We start from the raw sequence: 15,110 nt of genomic DNA, 5'->3' as shown, positions 1-15,110 counted from the left end.
GAATGACCTTTGAATTGTGGGAAATAATAACCCATAATACTCGTAACCAATATTATCGCTTGCTTCATGTGTGGAGGCAGAATATAACAAAAATTTGGCTTGTTTTGAGGTAAAAAACAAGGAAGAAGATGACCTCGTTTGGCGACACGAAGCTGCGAAGCCTGGGAGACTATTTTGCAAGCAATTTGTCCAGAGGTGCTGATCCGATGTGGCAAGGATGGAAGGGAATATGGAACAGCTACAGGACCAAATATGTTACTTGCAGAAATGCCAAACTGACCCCGTTCCTTCACGTTGTCTTTCTGTCCATTGCTTTGAATTACGCTATTGATTATCAACACTTAAAAGGTAACCTGTATGTTTCTGTCGTTCTGGTCAAAGACACAATGACATTTTATTGTAAAAGAAAATTGGGGAAAGCAGCTACAGAATTTAGGGCAACTCATGAGGGCCATCACATGCAGTGGGGGTTTGAAAGAACGAAACATATCATCAGTGGACACTTTTGTTTTTCAGTGATATGTAAATAGTGGGCCCAGTATTCTGTAGTTATGCCAATTTACTAAAAACAAAACTCAATTTAAAGACGTTGAAAGCATATTTGCTGACTTTTTCGTGTTGCCTCGTATGACATTGTCAACCAGCTTTGTAATTCTCCATCACTGGCTTCTGCGAAACGACTTTTTTTTTTCCATGACCAATCAAAAGTTTAGTTTGAACGATTTCTCGTTTCCTGGTTTTTCTATCGTAGAAATAAAATCAGACGACAGATATCAAATCGGATGGCAGATATCCTCTGATAACCATCGTCCGATTTGTATCACATGATCAGCTTTATCCAATGAGAGCACGCAGAAATTAATCGGTGGGTTATAATAATGTATATCCATATGTTTATCCATATCAGTCCACAATGTTTAGACAATTAGCCCCCAGTGTAAAAACACCAAAAATCACATAGATTTCATCATAAGGTACAGTGGAGTATTGTGTTGCAAAGAAATATTTCTTATACAAAGAAGAAGACTTACATGTAACTGCTCTTATCCATCAACACCAAACAAAACTATTGTGATTGATGGCCAAATACATACCAAAAGAAACACAGTCCAGAATAGATCTATCCCTTGACATCATAGAATAGATTGGTCTTGTATAGAGAAAAAAAGAAATTTGAAACTGTTTTCAAGCAGTAATTCATGTTTTTCTTCTACAAGAAACCAGGTCTCCATGTTGGACAAGTTAAGATCTGGGCTTGGTCACGTAGCTCATACAGTACAGGCCGCAGGAATAGCAGCACTTACATGTGCGTAAAATGCGAGCAATATGGCGGATTTACACGCAAAATACATGCAAAATTCATGTGCGAAACATGACTGTGAATATTTACACGAGCCTTACACGCACCTCAATTACTCGTAAATTGAGTGTAATTCCCATAAGCAACGCATCTTTTGTTATTCATACACGCAAGCTGCATGTATTTTTCCCACAGAAGAGTACACAAAGTAAGTGTGCGTTCCGTTGAGATATACTGATTTATCTTAAATCTGGATCTTTTGGACTTCCAATCGAACACAAAATTCAAAAACAGATTTCACTACGGATTTCGGTGATCGAAAATCCATGTCAAGAAATTTCAATTAATAAATTCCGCAGCAAAACCAGTTTTCAAAATACCAGTTATTTTTTTATAATTCGATAGTTTTCTCAAACATCGACAAATAACTATTTTCTTTGACAAGAAACAGAGTGTATATAATTTATATTGTCTTCTCAGCCGCGAACTCAACCCACAGAAAAAAAGACCCAAACATTTAAAGCCGTACTTCCTCCTAGTAGTCTTATTGGTGACTTAATTTCCAGCAAGAAAGCTAGGAAAAGGAAAGTTTAATCACAAGCTCAAGCAACAAATTTGTTGACAAGCTACAATAGTAAATTATTGATTTCAGCTAGAATAAAATAGCTTACTATACACAAGTAGTATAATTTATTATTGTTGGTTGTGTTCAATCATGATCGTTTTTCATTATTTTATAAACAAAAGCATGCATACATTTTGCTAAGGGGGTAGAAACTGGAGCTATTGTCCTTGGGGGCAAATTATCACGAAACCAACTGCCAGCGTTGTCATTGTGTTTTGAAGAGGCTGGCTACATAATTAAAGTAGCTGGCTATTTTGAACTAATGTTTTATCTGTGTTTTTGTCATTGTTTTATTCTAAGTACATGTAGCTGGCTATTTCCACCATACTAGATGGCTAAAACAACCGGCTGCCAGCTACTAATGACAGGCCCAAACTGCTGATACATGCAACCATTTACTGGGCAAAAGATCATCAGAGTGTATGGAAGAACTTAAACAGTTGTGAAAAGTCCCATCATAGTCTGGATTTTTCAATCTTCCTCACAACTGACATTTTACTGTAGTCATGCCAACATCAGTTATAAAACTTTGCATCATCTCAAAACTTGTATTGAACTTGCATCTAAGACCTTAATTCCCATCGTAAATCAAGACGATTTTGCCTAGTTTCAGTTTACATGTATGTGCAACCTGTTCCATTTATACAGAACTTGAAGTCATAACTAGGCGGACTATAGAACTGTAAGAGTGCTTCCTGAAGGGGTCATCTTCATCCTTTACTTTGGGATTCTGTCTAGGTTTGCATTTGATACCCCATCCTGTAATAGTCTCCAAAAAAGGGTCCCTCTTTAGGCCTCTACCTCTGACAATTTCTTTTGAAATCCAACCCTCTCACCCCTCCCTCCGATTTGAAAACATGCTTTGTCTGGTTGCAACTGGTTGCCCATAATCAACATGCGTATGTGCATGTGCCTTGTAATTGTGTGCCCAATGGTTATGACGTTTGCCTTTTTTTTTCCTAGAGCATTCACTTTGGAGAAAGTACCACTAAAAACTAGTGTGACTTGATTGCTTGCTGTTGATGCTGTTTCCTGCAAGATTTCAAATGGAAGTGGGAAGATTTTCTTTGGAGAGCCCAAGTTATGTTGTCATAAAAAGACGTGTGAAAATAAAAATTGAATTTTAACAGCGAGTGTTGTCTGTCAGAACCAAAGTTGCTGCTGGGGCATTGTGTGCAATCCACCTATAATGCTGTGTTTGTGGCAAGATCATTTGCCCTCCATAAGGTTATTTGCTTCAATGTGTTCTGGACTTCATTTAAGGAGTCAATGTGGTGCGAGTTGATTTTGTTGTTGTTTTTAGTATTCTTCTCGAAGAGGTGTTTCTTTGGTTGCCCCTTTTCCCCCCATCATTTGATTTCGTCGTCATTACAGTGGTTATCAGTCACACACACCCCTCGACGGTTGTTTTTTCAAAACTAAATTTGGGTAGACGTCAATCAAATGTTTCCATGACAATGATAGTCCTTTTCACTTGGCGGCAGTCCAGTTCGTCATGGAAACATTTGATTTATGTCCAACAAAATAGTTTCAAAAAATGGAAGAAAGAGTCGTTGAGGCGTGCGTGTGACTGGTAATCGCTGTAACGAGTAAAATCGTCTGTCATTAGACAGAATCTATAAGTGGCACTACTGGGGCTAAAGGGTTAATTCTGTTTTGATTTGCTGTCTTTCCAATAGACCATTTTCGAATTCTTGTGGCTGGACTGGATCTAGCATAAAATGGAGGCTAATGCAGGCAAATCGTTTCAAATGTTAATTAATTTACCCGCATTAGCCTCCATTTCATGCTAGATCCAGTCCAACGGTTAGAATACGAAACTGGCCTATTTGTAGAGCATTTATGCCTCTACAAACTTGTGGTCATACATTGGTTCTTGACCGTGCCTTCATACTGTGGCTCTTCTCTTTTTGCAAAATTTTAGCTGAAATTAGGAGAGCAAGGATCGTAAACAGCTCTCGAATTTCTTTATAGTGGTCAATTTACCACATCAATTCACTTGATAAACCCATTTCTGTATTTCACTTCCCCACCGACGCAGCACCACGGGTTCTTTTGAAACTTAACCCCTTTTATCCATTTTGTGTTCCCTAACAATTTCGACCCCAGAGCTCTTCTCCTTTGGGCAGGACTGAGGGAGAGAAGAGCGAGAACCAGTCTCATATCCAACATGTTTTACTAAATTCCTTAAACAAATGTTTGGAAGTACGAAAAAATCCGAGCGAAATCGAAAAAACTTGAGGAAGATGCGATGTTGTGTAATGGTAGTCAGACAGACGCAGGCCCATCAGAAAACCTTACCTTTTCGGGTACTTCTAAATGTCGGAATTGATCCAAACTTTCCACGCAAAAGGTTTTTTTTTTACCTTATTCAGAGAGAACTTTCGCTTTCCGGCGAAAAAGAATTTAGGTTAGCAACGCTTAGCGCAATCAATTGCGCCGAGATCGATCGAGTAAACCAATCATAGCTCGAGGAATTCATTAACCGAGGCTAAAAATTCAATAAAACCAGTTATCCGTCTCCCACTGTATTTAGTCTCTCAATCTTCCGGCCGCTTGCGGGCTACTGGGCGGATGAGAAGTGGGTTTAGGGGTGTTGACGATACACTTTAATTAATCTACGCGTCATCTTAGGATCGCGTGCGAAAAAATGCGACTTCACTCGGAATCTCGAGTACTGTATCAATTTGAATAAACGAAATGTTTTTCAAATACCGCTTCTACTTGCCAAAAGGTGTTCAATGAAGACTGGACAGAATTTTTTTAGTTGAACGCTAATCGTTAATCTTGTACCTACAATAGATTTCACACAAAGTGCACTTGAGTTCAAGGATACGAAATTATTCTATTACTAATGCAACTGTTTTTTTGACAATGTACTAAATCAGAACAACCATTTGCCAAAGCTTCAAGATGGTCCCAAGTGATGCTGGGAATTGTAAAACAACAATAATTTTTCACTTTTCTTCCCCAAATATCAGCACCATTCATGTGCCAGCTTAATGCATAATGTTTTCTCCCGACATCCATGGTCGTTGTTCTCGCTTCAGCTCCCAAATCCAGACCGGTTTACAGTCAAGTTATCGTTACAAAAGATGGTGTCGGTGTATCTACGGGATACATAGAAACACAGCATGTCATCGTCATTGGCAGTGTCCTGCATTTTATCGAGTTGAGCGTCAAGCTTGTCTAATGCTTGCTCCAATCTCTTGGCAATATTGACTCGTTCTACTTTCCGTGTATTTCTGCAAGGGGATAAGGACTCCTCATTTTCAATGCCTTTGTTTGAGTATGCAAACGGCTCCTGGTCAACGGTTTTGTTCAGTGTGCGTATGCCCAAGACCTCTCCGACGCGCCCCATGACGTATTCTAACAACTCGAATTCGTTTTCCATTTCATCGTTTTTCTGCTTTACGACTGAGAATGATTCAATGATAATAACAATTAACACGTTCAGCAAAAGAAAGTTCGTTATTATCATATACAGAATAAAAATTCCGGCGGTAACAACCCTGTAAACGCTAGTCATTTCTGCAACGTTAAATTCGCCAAGCAGGGCGCTTAGCAATTTTTGCATGGAACCGATAAGCGTGCTGAAAGAATCATATTCGCCGACCAGTAAGACGTGGTAAATCAGCGCAAACGCCAGAAAATTGATCATAAAAACGATTAAGTATGGCAGCAGCTCTGCACTCGCCTGCCTCAACGTCCAGGATAGAAGAAAGATTCTTCGGTTAAATCGAAACAATTTGATGAACTTGAGACATGTAACGAACACTGTTACACCAACCACGCCCTCGAACAATAACTCCCACGCTGAGAGGTACTGGAAACTTATAAACTTGGTCGGATTCTTGTGATAAAGGTTCAAAGTCCATTTCCTCAATCCCAACCAAACAAAGTAATACCCAATTGCAATCCAGCAGAGAATCAGCATTGCCAATTCCAAAAGGTTCGTGCCCTCTGTGAGATACACTCGACGGGTTTTGTATATCTTCTTTGCCTCGCGATACGTAAAGTAGAGAACAAAGACGACAAATAAAACCTCACAGGCGAGAATAAACAACTGGAAATCACCGACGTAGCGGTAGAGCCGATAGGCAACGACATCCACGCGCGGAATCAGCCCGCCTGTCGCTGGCCTCTCCAACAGAAACGTAACAGCACAGAAAAGGTTGCTGTTCGGATTGTAAAGGCTGAACTCCACAAACACACTACGCGTGTAACGATCCAACCAAAGGGATGATCTGGCACTTTTTATTTGCCGCAGGGCCTTGTAGTAAATGTGCGACAATTCCAACACATATCCACCCCCTGAGTAAGTCGTTACTTTGCCTTTGTACGGGTAGCCCTTCAATTCATTGGCTGAGCTGTACCGCCATGGACTTAGGGCCGACGACAGCTCTTGAGGACCAGTGTTGTTAAGCCCCAATTCCCAACCTTCGTTGTAAGCTTGATTGTCTTCTGTCGTGGAGTCGTATTCTTCGACGCACCTTGAAAAGATATCTTTCACCATTGGTGCCACTGAACATGAATCTGAATAAGAGAAAATGGTGACTTGAAGCGAATCTCAATAAGTGATATTTGAGAAAAGGATGTAAGATCACGAAAATCAGAGGCAGTGTGGCCCAGTGGTTAGGGCGCTTGCCTTGAGATCCGAAGATCCCAGGTTCAAGAACGTTCTGACCACTTGTTAATTTTGATCCTGGTAGACCCTGGTTCAGCTTCTCAGCTGCACTTGTAAATAGCCAACAAGTTTGCCTCTGGCCATACCTGTTGGGATTCTTAACAGTTGCTGTTGTTGTTGTTCTGTTCTGTCGTTTCGTTGTGTTTCATTGGCCCTCAAAAGCCCCTATGGCGAGTGGTCAATTAAGTATGTATGTTTGTATCTTTTCAAACAACAGTGCCTTATTTATCTATACGGACAAGACAATATGAGGTAATGGAGCAAATCCCTGAAATGCACACATGCTGCGAAGGTTATATTTATCTGTTGTTTCCATGACCGCGCAGTCCAACTTCACATCGTGTCGTCCTTGAAATAACCACGCAGTATGACACAGAACTAAGAATAACTTCCAAAGCATTATCATCAAATGGGGCCCTTATGGTAGATTCGTTCTCTAACCTCGTGAAATTAATAATCCACTAAAGATCTTCTGAGGGCGTGTTAACACGGAGGTGGGGTAACCCGCCTGTCCATATAAACTCTTATTTTTTCAGCCTCGACGCGTTTACGTGATAGGTGAAATAACCCACCGAGGTGCGTTATATCTGGTCTGCTAGACCGGGTAAGCCGCCCAGCCGGAGTTGCGTTTTGCCATGTAAACAATTGAAGGTGCGGTGACCCGCCAAGGTGTCACAATATACTACCTTTGGCGGAGGTGTTGCAGTATTAAGGACGGTGCCTACTAATTCAAAGGTATTTTTGCCCCTATTTGTGATTATGCAGGAAAGGTAGATCTTAACAAGTGTTATTGAAATCCAAAAAGAAAATTGGGGGTAACCACGCATTTTTCAAAGATAATTCATGAACAAAGCTCTTGTAAAAAGCTCTAAAATACAAAGCAATTTGTGGTGTTCTTTCTCTAATTGAAGCTCAATTATCTCTAAAGAATGGTTGGTTACCCCCACTTTTCTTTTTGGATACCGAGAGTACTTACGAAGATCTACTTTATCTGTATAGTTTTAATCCGCGCAAAAATATCCTTGCATTAGTAAGCATCGGCAATAGGAAATCCGAGTATCTGGAGATGTGCAGAATGTATGCGCAATAGCAATAGTAGGCAGCGTCCTTAAAAGCGATAATAAGACGCCACAGCACTAAAAAGGTGAAGTAAGAGTACAAAGAGTATTAACCGCCAAAATAGGTCCTTGCCATTATATCCTGTTTAGGTACTTAGTGACCACGCAGTAGCCTCAAGAAAGGTCACCCGGGACCCCAGGGTGGTAAGATTGCGTGTAAACGTGAGGCATTTTTCGGCCCCACCTACCCGGGTTATCCCACCTCCATGTAAACAAAGCATAAGAATAGAGAGATTAATTAAGCATCACGTTTGCGACAAACGGCAAACGTCGGACTAAAATTTGAGTTTTGCCAAAAATGGAAGAAACTCGTTTCATATCAGCTCATTCCTTGCGTTTTAGCAGCGGGAGTCAAGTAACTTTTCAAAAGAGAGAGAAGAGAATAGAATAACATAATTTCAACGCTTTTATGATAAGCAGCATCCCACCGTTTCGCGTTTGCTGTTTCACGTAAACACGATGCTTACTGCTCTCTAGTATCTCAGTCTGTAAAATAGCTTTGTCGCTACTCACTGGCTATGAGCTCCTATATGCAAGTAAAAGGATTAAGAGTTTATATTAGATGTGCTGAAATCCTTCAATTTTCACTTGCTAGTTTGCACCTATTTTGAGTTCACTAGGTACCTATAAGAAATGCGCCCTTTCCAAAGAAATACCAACAAGAATCGAACTTAATTAGGTATGAGTAAAGGGGCTAAGCTAAGTTCTCTACGTTTCGGTCCGAACATCGTGTACCTTCCACTCACCTTTTCTGGCTCGGTGCTGCCGCAAACGAGCTACTCCTACCACTAGTCCAGTCTCCCCTTCCATGAACTTCGGTGCCTTTCCTGTGTAAAGGTAAGACGGTACATTGTACAGGGTAGGCAAGAGCACTTTTTCTGTCCAGTCCCACAGGTCTCTGGGTCGAATAATCTAAATGGAAGTAAAAATTCATAGAATGATAAGCTGGTAGTAACATCGTGTCACAAACACTAAACTGCTGAAAACACCAGAGTGAAGACGGACAAAGAAATTACGTCACTTTTAAGTGATGTAATTTCTGTGTCCGTCTAGACGTAAAATACCTTTAAAGATATTTTACGTCTTGAGGTGAATTCTTCGCCAAGTGTTTTTCATCTGTGATCATTCCCCTCCAAATATGATTAAATTAATTACTGATAGTATGCTACGTAAATCAGACTAGCTATGGACAATAGTTAACTAGCTAGCAGGCTAGGTGCCATGTGCCTCGCTCGCAAACTAGCTGTAAGCTCAAACTCGCGGTTGAAAATTGTTAATAATAACGTCAATTTACTGAAATGACCGCTGCCCTTAGGGTCTTTTCTGGGAACGAATCGAAACAAAGGAAAGAAAAGGATAGAAAACAAAACATACTCCAACTGGCAGGCGGTAGACCAGTTGGCTGTTCATCAGCTAATTACCAGCGTTCCCGAGAAATCGAACCGGGGATTTCCCAGAACAAGATCGCCGCTCCGGTTCTCGTTTTCAAGCCTCGTAAGCGCGGGATTTCAACCCGGGAACCGGGAACTAGTGCCCGCAACCTCCTCAAGTAACGGTGAGTACACATTTACCTCGGTGAAGATGTGAGGTCTGAATCCCTCGGACTGTCTGTTGAAACTATGACTGAGTGCAACCTTTACAACTGCATTATTTTGATGAAAAGAGTCCTGATCACGAATTCCGTAAGCGATAAGTAGAACAAACACGGTGAACAAAATAAAGGTGCCAAAATCAAGCAAGATGGCGTGCATCGCTCTTTCTTTTGCTGCCTTGCCTCGGGCCAGCTGAAGGATGTTCTCTGGAGGCACATTCACAGTAGGGGCTACAGCACCTTCTTCCTTGAGATTACTTCCAGTGGTTTCAAAATGATGGTGTGAATAATGTTCAACGGACGATGGGGACAATTTTACTTTATTTGTCTTTTTGAAAATCAAAGCGAAGAAGACCGCAAGGCCAACGACTTTCAGAGGCTGGCTGACAAAAATGTCTTGTGTGACAGAGAAAAACATAGACAAGAGCCACTGCGTTGATTTTTGTAAACCAAATTGGATACCGTACAGTAGTGTGACTGATCCAGCAACGAGTGAGGTTATTATGACCAGCACCCAACCGACGTATACAAACCACCAAGGCAGTTGTTTTCCTTTTGAAGAGGCTTCCTCGTGCGAAATAGCTGTGGCCTCTGTTGGTGAACAAGCTCTCGAGTCGCTTTGTAGTAATTTCCGCACGTCGCTAGAAGAATCGGTGAAATTGGGAGCTCCTATTAAAGGTGGGAATAACGCTGGCAAATGAGCCAAACGCTTCGCAGACATAAGGCGTAGTTCCGAGATACTAAGGGATGAATAAGTTGGGGATACCGAAGGAGATACGAAGTTTAATCGTTGGTATCGATTGACTGAACGGCCGGGACCATGACAGGAACTTTCTCCTGATGCTGATTGAACCCTGGAGATGACAGTCCTAGTAGACGATGCCCGGCCTCTTGATTTGCAGAAGAGCTTTCGCGCGGGTCGCCGACCACAATGCCTGAAAATCTGCACCAGAATCAGATTTACGGGGAACACAATCAAACTACTACATACTCCAATGAAAACTTGCTCCCAAGAAAATTCAAGAGAGGCCAACTGGACGGCTGTGTACCTCCCTTTATCAGCTTCATACCACATAGCATTTGCCATCATGGTGCACAGAAGGAGCGAAAAACAGCAAGACACACGCTGAACCCTCGTGAAAGGAGACTGGGGGGGCCTCCAAAAGACCGAGAACCAAAGATGAGAGTCGGTTAGGTCCTTGTACATTTTCGTCAAAAACAAACGACGAAATTCTTTCATTTCCTTGTGGCTCGTTACTGTGAGTATTCTATCTATCAAGCCATCGCCTTCATCAATCGCTAACCAACGCTCGCACACAAAGTGCCACACGCGATCTGTGGCAATCTCACGGATACATAGCTGTTTCAAGTACCAGGCGGGGTCATCACCAAAGTTGTCGTGCCATACCCTAATGTACGAGAGTTCACCGAGGGTTTCCGAAGTTGTCACGAGAACAGTATTGACACTGCCTCGAGCCAATGTCGCGCAATGACTGTTCTTCAGTAGAAACGCGTGACTTTCGCCGCGCTCTCCAGTCATTGTCATAGCAACGTTGGCCGTTGTGCCTGCATGTCTGCGCATACCAGTACTGATGATGACCTCATAAGCATGTGTATCCCCTAGTTTGTTACTAGGACTTAGAGATGCCCCTATCTGAAAATTAAAAGAAGACATGCATACGTGAATCGTACTCTTATCTTTGACTCCAAAAATTGATTGATATAACTATTCTCCTCCCAGGCTCAATAAATTTTTAGCAGACTGGTGGCGAGAATAAAGAAATTTATCACCAGGAATTATTTTCTAGGTATACCATCAAATTCCCATAACTGACAAGAAAGTAATGTATGGCAGTCAGTAAGGAGAAGTAACATTCAGATCTTGAGAATGAAAGGGTTAAGTAGGCGTTGGAACATCGAACAATCCGAAAGTCTGTTATGTAAGTAAATCAGGCTAGTAAGTCCGGCACACAGAAATACTCCACAAAAAAATAAGAAAATAAATCGAAGAATTCGAACCCATAACCTTCCAATTACTAGCTAGCAGATGCTCTTTCACTGAGCAACAAATGACTGGCAGGAGCTGGGCCATTTAAACGACTTAAACTATCCTCATGTAACAATTCTCTTCCAAAGCTGCTAAGACTAAAATGTGAAATTTTGACAGATCTTTTGGTGCTATTTTCTAAGCTAGTGAGTGCTCTTTACCAAGAAAAAATAAGGGTTACAGAGAGGGATATGCGCGGTCCGGCCTTTAGTGAAGATTTTTTACATTATAATAAAAACGGAGATATGTGTTTCTGGAGACGTCCGCATGGGCAGTAACGCCCTTGATTACTAGAAATTAAAAGTGCCACTTGAGGCGCCGCTATACAATGTCATTTTGTCGCGTTTCGATGTGTTCACATCACGTCGTGAGAATTGGCGTAAATCCCCGCCATATCCCTTATTTTTCCTCTCTGTTTATTTTCTCATGTCCTTAAGGCGCTCGCAAACGATGGAACATTGTTTCCCGAAATGTTGTCACTGTAGGTGATAGATCTTTCTCTGCTGTCGCTCCATATTTATGGAATAGTTTGCCGGCTGATCATGAATTATGTGATATTCAGTCATTAGCTACTTTTAAATGTAAGCTGAAAACTGACTTATCCTACTTTTGGTTTGATATTCACTCTTATTAGTATTGCTAATTAAGTTTAAATATTCAATTTTATTAATATACATGTAATTAGTTTTACTAATTTGAATTTTATTGTAGTATTTTAAGTGATCAGTGAATGTAAACAGCGCTCTAGAAGTTATTAAATTATTATCATTATTATTATTATTATTATTATTATTATTATTATTATTATTATTATTATTATTATTTCTTCCTCGGCGCACAAACGAGGAAACATTTGATGAGGAAGCAAAATGTTTCTGAACAAATTCAGTAACATTTTTGTTTCGGCAACAAATGTTTCCTGGGACCGCAAACGGGGAAACATTTCCACAACATTGTTTCATAGTTTGCGGGCTCCTTAACATGTACCGTTCTGATCTCGGATCGCCTTAACAACAAAGTTCACGCATGCGTTACCTTCTGAATATCTTTTCTGTCCTCGCGTCGAGCCCAAATAAGAGCCAGCAAGTAAAGACCACACGTTATGGAGAGTACGGTTATTACTGGGACGTAGTTTGAGGGATCAACTATCAAAACCTTAATCTCATCCAAATTCAGTTTGTTGGGAGGCACAAACACGCGACTTCCGAACCAAGTCAAGTGAGTACATTCGCAGTGAATGCTGTCCAGCGTGGTCTGGGTTCCAACCTGTTGAATGCCAAATAAGAGAAGTTGCTGAAGTTTAACAAACACACGTTTGATTTGTATTTACAAATCCCTGCCACATCTTTGCCGCCTTACACTTAACAAGAATCAAGTTGTTTTAAGACAGAAATTGCCTTTACATTAAGCAAAGGAGAAGTGAATGTAAATCATCATCATCACACTTTTCTTTGCTCGGAAAGCACCGAAGCCGAGATTGTATTCCGAAGACTACGCAACGCCTTCGAAAATCGTCAGACATTTTGGGATACGATTGCTGCCCAGCGAAAAATCCTGGCACTCTCAGAATAGACCTCTTTCATAATGGCGGCCAAATAAAATATTCTTTTGCTTTAATGCTAATAAGTCTTTCCAGCCTCGCTACAACGAGCAAATTTCAAATGAAGTTTTGTTTCAAAATGAGGGCAGTAGGTCAAATTAACATGAAGACAAAAGCATGTGAAAGTGGTCGACATTTATGAAATTGGTCTATAAACATGCCACTCCTGTGACTCACAAAAAACGCCAACAGCTGTGCAAAACGTGCGTGGCTTCTCACGGGGCTTATCATCATTTGTTTTCTTTTTCAGAGAAGGGAAGAAAACCTATCCATTATGCTATGGTCAACGTTTTTACCTCACAGCCGTCTGTTTTCCACGCCTGTTGGTTCTCATTCCAATAATAGCACCCGATAGACTTCACTACCACATTAAACTTGATCGTACTCGCGGCTGTAGAACCATTGGTTGTGTTTCCTTCTTGCAATAACAGACCCAAATAAAACCCCGCCGAGTTATTTAAATATTTTCGTGTCAAAAGCTTCGTTATGGTACCGTTGCATGAAGACAGACTCCATGACACATCAAAGTTCTCGTTAGACGGCTTTGAATTTCTCTTTCCCATAACAAGCAGCATTTCTTCAGGTCTCAAGATTCCAGAACAGTTTATTCTGAAATACAGCGAGTTTTCATTCCCTGCCTCAAATTTATAGAACATAATTTCGTTATACAATGATATGACATCTGTAATGATATCGAGATCACTGTTCTTTGATTGGTTGACACGTAAGAATACAGATACGGGTTCGGTGAGGTTCTGGATGTCTATTTTCTTTCCAGAAGTCTCCAGAAGCTCCAAAGATGAAACGGGTGCATCCATGGGTACAGCACTGCTTGAAATAAAGGGGTTCTGCAACATGGTCACCACCTGCAACGAATTAATTAATTAATTATCGCCGTCGCAAAGTACAGCAACGGCGCAGCTCAAAAAGTCGAACCGAAAGCATACAATGGCGCCTCTGGCAGCCGCTATACGGTCCATGTGTGACCTTGGAGCACAGCTTACAGCCAGCTAGAATCAGCTATATGCTGGTTTTTGCTGAGGGGGAAAAACCGGAGAACCCGGAGAAAAACCCTCGAAGCTGAAGAGAGAACCAATACAAACTTAACCCACTTATGGCGTCGGCTCCGGGAGGTGGGAGGCGAGTGCTCTCAGCACTGCGCCAAGGATTAATTTAATAAATGAATGCTTTTGTTTATAGTGGAAGTGCACTTAGCTATCAAGCTAGTTTACAGGCACTCCACTGTTAACGGGGTGAAAGTAACAATTCAAACTTAACAGAAACATTATTAAAAACCCCAACTGGCGGGAGGCAACCAGTTGGCTATTTACAAAGCGTGGTGGAGTTGAATCTGGGACAACCGGAAACAAATTTAAGCCAGAGGTTAGAACGGGATTTGAACCCGGAGCAGCCGCATGCAAACCCAACGCTCTAACCACAGGACCACACTGCCTCCAAGGATGATAATAATAATCATTATCATAATAAGCCATTTCTGAGTTCATGTCTGCCTCCTCTTCAAAACGAGTCCAAGTGCGAAGTTTTTGTTATGAAAATTAGTTTTCATTCATATGTAAAGTAGAACTAATTACCATCACAAAGACTTCGCACTTAGACTCGCTTTGAAGAGGAGGCAGACAGAGGAGGCAGACATGAACTCGGAAATGGCCTATTATCATCATTATTATTTTAAGAATAATAATCACTTTATGTGGGGTGGCCGTTAACTATACAAATACAATGGTTGCTAACAAAGCTTTTTAGTTAAAGAGCCCTACAAAAAGGTTGCATGGATGGTTCTATAAAGTACCTTTTTCAAAGGAAATCTGACATCACTTCAATCAGAAGGCGCATGCGCAACTAGTCCCATTCCTCTGCCGTTCTCAGGAAACGAAAGGAAGAGGAGGTTTTTTCACCGGATGGGAACCGTCCCATCGTTTTTCATAAACTGTAGCATGGAATTCTAGTTGGACAAAAAATGGAACTGATATTTTGAAAAGTGTATCGAAGGAGGGCCTTATAACGTCATAATTTTTTTGAGAAATAATCTCTTTTAAAATCCATGCTACAGATCTTCTCGTACTTTTCCGTTAAAAATTTGTGAAGAACATAGTTAACTCGCTCAGTTTTTAGGCATTTTCT

General features: G+C 41.0%; 2 protein-coding genes and 1 long non-coding RNA gene across 3 annotated transcripts in view; 1 reads left to right on the top strand and 2 right to left on the bottom strand.

The window, feature by feature from the left end:
• LOC138013456 (hemagglutinin/amebocyte aggregation factor-like) overlaps positions 1–15,110 on the bottom strand; it is a 327,884-nt gene that overhangs the window by 49,487 nt on the left and 263,287 nt on the right. The gene's annotated exons all lie outside the window — the stretch shown is intronic.
• Positions 39–3,058, top strand: LOC138014628 (uncharacterized). The gene is made up of 2 exons (XR_011125344.1): positions 39–348; positions 2,889–3,058. It is a non-coding gene; the product is annotated as an uncharacterized lncRNA (long non-coding RNA).
• LOC138013444 (polycystin-1-like protein 2) overlaps positions 4,441–15,110 on the bottom strand; it is a 39,240-nt gene continuing 28,570 nt past the window's right edge. The window contains exons 13-17 of the mRNA XM_068860529.1: positions 13,265–13,834; positions 12,404–12,634; positions 9,302–10,975; positions 8,477–8,642; positions 4,441–6,461 (exon numbers count right to left, since the gene is read on the bottom strand). Of these exons, the coding sequence (XP_068716630.1) occupies positions 4,972–6,461; positions 8,477–8,642; positions 9,302–10,975; positions 12,404–12,634; positions 13,265–13,834 (4,131 nt within the window). The 3' untranslated portion in view covers positions 4,441–4,971. The remainder of the gene's footprint in view (positions 6,462–8,476; positions 8,643–9,301; positions 10,976–12,403; positions 12,635–13,264; positions 13,835–15,110) is intronic.

Source organism: Montipora capricornis, chromosome 8, assembly GCF_036669925.1.
Source record: "Montipora capricornis isolate CH-2021 chromosome 8, ASM3666992v2, whole genome shotgun sequence".
Lineage (NCBI taxonomy): Eukaryota > Metazoa > Cnidaria > Anthozoa > Scleractinia > Acroporidae > Montipora > Montipora capricornis.
Note: the sequence above shows the minus strand (reverse complement) of the source record. Positions and strands in the feature narration are given on the sequence as shown.